Source organism: Cucurbita maxima, unplaced genomic scaffold (assembly GCF_002738345.1).
Source record: "Cucurbita maxima cultivar Rimu unplaced genomic scaffold, Cmax_1.0 Cma_Scf00037, whole genome shotgun sequence".
In the NCBI taxonomy this organism is placed as follows: Eukaryota; Viridiplantae; Streptophyta; class Magnoliopsida; order Cucurbitales; family Cucurbitaceae; genus Cucurbita; species Cucurbita maxima.
The window spans coordinates 1,348,175-1,357,179 of NW_019272053.1; the positions used below are offsets into that span (position 1 = coordinate 1,348,175).

General features: G+C 40.3%; 1 protein-coding gene across 1 annotated transcript; it reads right to left on the reverse strand.

Annotated features, from left to right (window-relative positions):
* Positions 1-237: 237 nt before the first annotated feature.
* Positions 238-1,511, reverse strand: LOC111468534 (arogenate dehydratase/prephenate dehydratase 6, chloroplastic-like). The gene has a single exon (XM_023113780.1). The coding sequence runs from the start codon at positions 1,427-1,429 to the stop codon at positions 269-271; it is 1,161 nt and encodes a 386-aa protein (XP_022969548.1). The 5' UTR covers positions 1,430-1,511; the 3' UTR covers positions 238-268.
* Positions 1,512-9,005: the final 7,494 nt, after the last annotated feature.

Here is a 9,005-nt window from a genome sequence, read left to right on the forward strand (position 1 = left end):
CATGAAAATTACTTGGCAGTAAAAAGGCAGTAGTAACAAAAAGTAAGGATACTTTTTACTGCCAAGTAATTTTCTCACCTAAACCTACCACCACCATGTGAATGACAAAGACAACCAACAAAAAAAAAATAAATAAATAAAATACCAAACTTGTAATAAAATAATAATAATGACAATAATTAAAAAAAAAAATTATTATTATTTTTTATTTTAATAATCTATTCCAACAAAGAGTAATGACGAAGTGAATAATAATAATAATAATAAGCTAATCCTCACGAGAAGGACTCCATGGGGTCATATCCATTGGATAACTACCCAATACCCTAAGGAAGGAAGTGAATTCCTGAACCTCCGCCAGGGCGTTCTGAGCCCTAGGCTCCGCCATTGACGCCTCGAAATCCACATAGAACAGATACTCGAAGTGTTTCGCCGTCCCGCCGTCCGCGTCGTCAACCACTCTGATCGGGTGACTCCGGTGCGGCCGCGATTCGATCTTCGTAAGGCTGATGTTCCTGAAGGCAAATGCTGAGAGCACCTTGAACAGCACCGATGTTCCTTTCTCGTGTGCGAAGACGATGCTGGTTTTGAACGGCCGATCTATACGAGGAACGATTGGTTCTCTCGCCAGCATCACGAATCTGGTTATGTTGCCGGAATCGTCCTGGATTCCATTGGCCAAGATCTCGAGGCCGTAAAGCTCTGCCGCTCTGGCGCTTGCGATTGCGGCGGTGTCGCGAAGGTTGTTGATGGCGACGAACTCGGCGGCGCCGGCGGTATCATCGACGGCCTCGCGTGTGACGTTGAGGCCGAGTTTAGTGAGAGTGTGTTCGCACTGCGCTAGGGCTTGGGGATGAGAAATGACGCGAGTTAGGTACTCTTTTTGGATTCCAGGGAGAGCGAGGAGGCAGTGATGGACGGGCAATTGAACCTCGCCGACGATGTGGAGTTTGTGGCGGAGGAGGAGATCGTAGTTCCTATGAATTGAACCGCCGAGGGAGTTCTCAACAGGGAGAACGGCTCGATCAGCGATCCAGAGCTCAACAGATTGAAAGGCGACCTCGAATTGGTCGCAGGGGATGGCGTCGCAATTAGGATAGGCTTTTCCAGCGGCAGCTTCGGAGTAGGCGCCAGGGACGCCTTGGTACGCGACGCGGAGGTTGGAGCCGTGCATAGGGGCGGGAGCGAGGTCGGTGATGGAGAGGGGCTTGGGACGTGGCTTGAGTGAGTCTCCAATGGGGACAAGGTTGAGGTCTCCAATATGATCGGCGGGGGGCTGTTGTTGGGAGACGACAAGGGTGGTGTTGCTGTGGCGGCGACTGGAGGAGATCTGACAGTGGTGGCGGCGGGTGGAGGAGGTGGTGGTGGCGTTGGGGTAGGTGGAGGGAGGGGGAGCGGGTTTCACGAGGGAATGAGTGAAGGATTGCATGATGAAGACAGAAATGGAGCCGCTGCCTTCGTTGTTGTTGGGAATGCTTGGATTGGGTTTTAAATATGGGAATAGGAAACAATTTTTTGGTATGGAAATTTGAATGGTTTGAGTTGGATCGATCTCATTTACCGCCTACCTGGTGGCCCTTTATCTAGACCACTAGCAGCCTTAGCTAGAGCTACCGTATGTAACATTGGGGTCAAATGTATCATCTCTTGAACGAAGATGAATAGAGACTCCTTGGGACGTCAAGTTTGGATTTGGCCTTTCCCATCTGCCTACAACCAGTGTGGTTAGGTTGGAAACCAATTGTTGTATGGTACTCCTCGTGTTCTTCCCTTCTTTTAGAGTGATTCTACGACCCGTTGCAATAGATCCGGATTAAGTACAATAACAAACATAAAGGGAATAATGATTTTTATATAAAAAAGAAGAAAAAAAGGAGCAACCACATGAGAATATAAAATGATTGAAAAGCAAAAGGAAACAAAACAAAATGGTTGGCTTACACAAAGTTTGAGTACAACATCCACACCATGGGTAGAGCCAAGCAAGACAAAGTGGTGGATTTGGCCTCACTTGAAAACTATTTGAGTTATTTAGTTTTTAGTTTTTGTGTTTTTAATAACAAAATTTTTATATGTTTGATTAAAAACATAAAAACACCCCACGAAATCATTCCTGGTAGGTTTTGACACGAGAATAACTAAGCTAAAAACATAAACCATTGAAGTTTGAATGGATGATATTATTGAATAATGAACTTCTACCTTTACAATTAACCATAAATCAAATTATTCTAACAATCAATCCCTTCAACTTATTCTTCTATATCTAGAATTAGTTCAAGTTAGAAAAACGGCACACAAGTTCTTCGCCCAACTTTCGAAATGCTTCTAATTTTAGAGATTTTATCAACAAATCAACAAGTTCATTTCGGGTACCACAAAATAATAAATTAAAGTTCCTTCTTTTGTTAGAGATGAAATCTTACTCTTATGTGTTTGGAACGTTCATGTAGACCTGGATTTTTAGATAGCTTAATAGTTGAAGTATTATCACACATTAGCTTTGTTAGTGACCAATCTATTTGAGTATCCTTCTCATCCAAACAGCTTGACATGCACAGGCACTAGTAGCAACAAACTCAGCTTATGTGGTTGATGAGGTGACTATAGGTTGCTTACGAGAAGACCAAGCTACTACTCATCCACTCATCATAAACACATAGCATGAAGTACTCTTGCTATCTTCCATGTCTCCAGCATAGTCACTATCAGTAAATCAAATTAAATCACTAACCTCTCCCTTTCTATAAAATACACCATAATCTACCAAATATCGTACCTTAAAACCCTTTTAGTTGCTGCAAAATGTTGTTGTGTTGGACATGTCATAAAACGACTAATCAAACTTACAACAAACATGAGATCAGGACGAGTAGCTGTGAGATACATCAGACTTCCCACTATTTGTTTATACAAAATTACATATACTTTTGCTCCATTTTCATCTTTGCCAATTTTTCTATTCTCGAACAATGAGATTACAAATAAAATTGTAATTCTATGCCAAATCAATTTAAAACTTCAGCAGTATACTTTCTTTTACATATAAAAATATCATCTAATCTTTGTATTACAATTTTATTTGTAATAGAAAAAATCTCATCCAACTTAAGTAAGTCATATCAAACTCTTTCTTCATGGAACATTTAAACTCCAATAATTCTTCCTCGTCTCCGGTAAATAAAAGATCATCAACATAAATGCTTACTAAAAGAATTTTGCCTCAAGAGTGTCTGCTCACTAGAACTGCTTTTGAATCCTTCCTTGATGAAGTAGGATTCTATTGAACTAAACCAGGTTTTAGGTGCTTGTTTTAATCCGTAGAGAACCTTTTGGAGTTTTTACATCGTCTCTTCATTTCCCTTTTTCTCGTAGCCTTTTGGTTGTTCAACAAAAATATCTTCTTTTAACTCGCCATATAAAAAAGCTGATTTGAAATCTAACTGATAGATTCTCCAACCTTTTTAGGCGGCAAAAACAATGATCATTCTCACCGTATCCATTTTGGCCACAAGTGCGTACACTTTCGTATAATCAATTTCATGCTCTTGTATGTAGCCTTTTACAACCAATCTTGCTGTGTATTTATCAACTTCTACCGACTCATTTAGTTTGGTCTTATAAATCCATTTCACTCCTATTTTCTTTTGCTTGAGCTGGTAGAACCACCAAGTCCATGTTTGAGTTTTTTCAATGGATTTGATTTCTTCGTCCATAGCCAATCTCCATTTTGGGCTTTTGACAGCTTCCTCAAAATTCATAGGATCTGAAATCATTAAGAATTTCATATTTTCTTCATCCTCTTCAGATAAGCCTTCACCATAAGTATAATTTGCTAACCATACAGGTGGATGTCGATTTCTCCCCTCCCTTATTGTCAAATCTGGTGCAACAGTTACTGAAAAATTGTTTTCACCAACTGGTTCAATTGTTTCAACAACTGATTCAGTCGTTTCTTCCTTTTCCCCTTCTTCGTTTTCAGCAACTGGTTCAATTGTTTCAACAACTGGTTCAGTCTTTTCCTCTGTGATTTCTCCTCCTTCGGCTATGTTCTTATCAATTTCAATATTTCCAATCACATTCACGATCTTCCTCGAAAGCTACATTATGACTTACTATAATTTTATTTGTAGTTGGATCAAACATTCTGTAGCCTTTGGATTTGCTGCTGACTCCAAATAAAACACATGTTATCTTCAAGTTTGCTTCTCTTGGCATCTGGAATATGGACATGTTCCACACATCCAAAAACTCTGAAATAATCTACTAATGGTTTCACTCCGCTCCAAACCTCTTTTGGTTTCATGTCTTTTACTACAAAAGTGGGTAATCGATTCAAATTGTGAATTGCCCACCTGACTACTTCAGGCCAAAAAATTTTAGGCACTTTCTTCTCTGTCAGCATAGCTCTTACCAAGTTCATCACAGTGTAATTTTGCATTCGGCCACTCCATTTTGCTGTGGGGTATAGGTTGTTAATGTCTCTTCACTCCATGCTGTTTGCAAAAATGGTTGAATTCTGCAGAGTTGAATTCTCCTCCTCTATCTGTCCTTAAACATTTTATAGGCGTTCCAATTTCCTTTTCCACCATTGTTTTGAAACATTTGAAATGATAAAATGTTTCTGATTTTTCTATAAGAAAATAACTCCATGTCTTTCTTGAAAAATCATCTATAAAGCACAACAAGTACTTTTTCTGGCCACTTGAAGCTGGTGAAATTGGACCACATAGATCTGCATGAATAAGACCCAATTTTTCTGTTGCTCTCCATTTACCCATTTTTGGAAATGGAGTCCGATGTTGCTTGCCTTTCATACATGCCTCACAGGTGGTGTTTGGAGCTACCATTTTTGGCAAGCCTTTCACCATGTTTTTGTGTATCAAGGTGCACAAGCCTTTGTAGCCGAGATGACCATAACCATGGTGCCAAAGTGTTGACTAATTTGTATTTGAAACTTAGAGGCATCTTCCTCCATTTGTTGTGGTAGATGGTTTAGTACGCAAAATAAACAACCGATTTGCGCTCATAATTGACTCTACTATTTTTCCTTTTTGTGGATGATAAATGCTACATACACTATCTTTAAACAGCATTGCTACTCCTTTGTCTTGTAGTTGTTCAACATTTAAGAGATTATTTTTGAGTTTATGTACCTAATACACATTACTAATAGTGCAACGAACCCCATGCAAGGTTAATTTCACTGCACCCTTTCCCATAACTTTCATACTTGTATTATTTCCAAGTTTGACGATGTGAAAAAATGTCTTGTCTAAGCTTGAAAACATACCTTCACTTGCACACATATAATTTGAGCAACCAAAATCTAAGAACCAAACATCACTCATTTTGCTTCATGTCTTTCCATATGAGCCATTAACAGCATTTCATCCTCTTCTTCCAATTCTGCATAATTCAATTACTTATTCATCTTTGGACATTCATATTGAAAATGACCTAAGTCACGACACCTATGCCATTCAATAGTTGCTTTGTTGAAAGTTGATTTTCCTCTTCTACGTTCTCTGCCCCGGTAAGTTCCTCTTCTTCTGTTACTTATTTCCGTTCGTCCTTCGACTTTTAGAACTTGCTCCTCTCCATTAGTGCTGGATCTTTGAAATTTTTGTTCACGCACCACTAATGAACTTTGTAATTCATCAATGAACATGTTATTAGTATGTTTGGATTCCTCAATGGATACTACAATATAAGTAAATTTTTTAGTCAAGGCACGCATAATTTTTTTCTACAATTTTCTTATCTGGCATATCTTCTTCATTGCTTCTCATCTTGTTGGAGATTATCATCACTCTTGCAAAATAATCTGTGATACTTTCATCCTCTTCATCTCTAAGATCTCAAATTCTCTCCTTAATGAATAAGAAGAGATTTTTTCACTTTTGGTTTCTGCCAAATTTTCGCTTTATTGAGTCCCAAACAATCTTGGCTGTGCGACGATCCAAGATTTGTTCAAAGACAGGATCAATTGCCTGGAAGAGGTAATGCTTTACTTGGTAATTTTTGAATCTAGCATCATCAAGGTGGCTCTTTTGTGCGGTCAGCATTGTTCCTTCCTCTAGTTTTGAGAAACCAATCTCCACCACATTCCATAGACCCTTTGTTTTGAGTAAATTTTTCATCAACTCACTCCAATGATCATAGTGACCATCGAAGTGAGGGATCTTCACTAAAGTTTTGTCTTCACTCATTCTCTCTATTTGATCACTCAAAAAATTGCGGCTCTAATACCAATTGTTAGGTTTTGTCAGAAGAATAACTAAGCCACAAACATAAACAATTGAAGTTTGAAGTGACGATATTATTGAATAATGAACGTTGCTTTTATAGCTTTACAGATAACATAAATAGAAACTAACAACAAATCTTGAAAACAAATCTTGTAAACAAGGTGTAACAACCCTATAATTTCACCTATTTAATCTAAGGTCATTACTATACCTTGGAATGCGGAATATACATTAAATGGGCTCTGTTCATAAATGCGACTTACACTCGCCTTTTATTACCTCATGAAAGAGAAAATGATTACAAGGGAAAAAGAAACGAACATTATTGAAATAAAGGAAAGGAAACCAAAACCGAAATGAATGTTTTAATTCTACCCTATGATTTATTATGAAAATACAACTCAACCTATACTAACCTATTCTAGTGATGCAAACCGAATTCAACCTAGACTATGAAATGGAAAAACAACTACCCTATGCATGTGCCACAGTTCTGAGGTGTACGATGTCGCTGTCGTTGTCACATGGGTGCCTTGCCCTTATCTGCAAAAGTAAAGTAACACGAGGCTTGAGTATTTCTAGAATACTCAGTAGGTGACCCCCTATCGGGGTTATGCAACAATCACATGCAATGAAATGATGGGACCTATCGTTTCGTTTCATTTTCCCTACGGTGCAGTCCTAACGGGTAATCGTGGACGTGTACTCATATACTCTACACACAGCCCATACGTGCGAGTATGGGCTCACCATCTAGTTCGCACACCGCTGGGCCACTTTCCTTATTCGGAGAGCATACTTTGGGGGCCCCTTATGCTAGGACCCGTTAAAACTAGTAACCATCACGGCAGCGCTATGCAAAGCATAACGATCGTTGTCCTGCCATTGGATGTACGCGTCTGTACCCTCGTGATGGGATAGAGGTATCCCCCCAAATGCATGAACACACAATATGCATGAGGTCCCCACTAGTCCTACATTTATCATTAATGAACATAAACCCCGGTCACGTTCCATGCTTACATGTCATTCTCATTTTCATTTCTTTACATATCATACATATTCCTAACGGGGTTATGTTTCCATGCAATTTACCGTATGTCATGTCATACAATTCAGGCTGTTTACATTCACATATTCCATATAGTCATGCCACAATCATTCAAGAACCACATATCGTCACATGCATAACATATCACATCAAACTAAGCAGCATACAAGCATACATTCACGTTCATATGAGTTCGTACTTAAGCACATTAAACTAGCATACAATTTAATGACACATGCAAATCCACGGGCACATGCCAACATACAGGAAATAACACGTAACCTACGATGGGTGAGCCACTTACTTGGTAGGCCTTAGCCGAAGTACTCCCTAGAATATAACGTAAGCTCCTAGCTCCTCGTGAACGTTTTACGCTTCCATTGATGGTTGGTTCCTATTGGTTCATTCGTCACTTTCGTTAGTATTTCACAAACATAATTAATTCCCAACTTGAATTTGTGAAATACAACCTTACAATGATCTATTTTACCTTAAACAGGGCCGAAACTAAGTCCGAGAGGGTCGGAACGGTGGCAAACAGGTTGGAAATAGGTTCCCTGAGTCGAATAAGCCGCTAGAGCCAAGAAGCCGCTGCCGAGTCGATTGAGCCGCGCTGCAGACGTGCCACGTGGCACAATCAGAGAGCGACGAGTGTGTAGGGGTCTCGGGTTGAGGCGCGGGTTATCGGATTGCTCGCGGGTCTCGGGCCGTACGCAGGTGACAGGCCGTTCACGGGTGATGGGCCGTTTGCGAGTGACAGGTCGTTCGGTTGAAGGAAAAATGCAAGCGGGCTGGGCTTATGAGTTTTGGGCTGAAGCGCCTAGGCCGCGGGAACCGTGGGTACTGGCTTGACCTAAGGGGATTGGGTTCGGTTTGGGTTGCAGGATCCGGCCCTCGGGTCGGACTTCGTCCTCTTCGCCTGATTGCTTGCGCGTTTTTCCGGCAACCTTTCTCTCTCCTCGTTAACGTCATCTCGACGTCCTTTTCCCCTCCTTTTATCTCCGTTCCCGAGTCTCTTCTTCCCCCTAACCCCGTTTTTTGGTATAGATTTTGTTTGTAAGGGCTTCACACTCCCAGATCTGGAGAAGTTCGAAAATTCGACTTGTCTTCCTTGCCGACGGTGTTCAACGTAGAGGATTCGTCTAAATCTACTCCTGATGTGTGTAAAAGGTTCTGGGATTACTTTTGTGGAGTAAACGGAGGTTTTGACGTCGATTTCGTATGGTTCGGCTTCGCCGGAGTTTCGTCGGATTTTTCTGTTCCTTCTCGTTTTTTCTCTGTTTTCATTCTATGCAAGTCGTTTTGGGGTGGCTGAAGGTTGGGGTCGAGTTTTGTGGCATCCCAGCCTTCGGCCGTCCTTTGTGGGTCGTGTAAGAGCAAAAACTCCACCGAACTGGCGTTCGCTTGTTAGATAAAACCTGAGTTTTACCGTTTTTCTTATTCACACGATTTCAGAAAATGGTCAGTTTGACCATTTGACAAATCAGGTCGAATGGATCACCAGAGTTTTAACTGAAATTTTGTAGGGACTGACACAGATTTAGTTGGCCACTCTATAGCCATTTTTAGAATCCTTGAATCCTTTTTACTTTAAATAATAGAAGATTTGTTCAGAAAATAAAACAATTCGAACGCAGTCAAAATTCAGTTAATTTTCTCGCTTCTTTTTGTTACGCATTTTCTTCTAACACCCAATTTCTCCT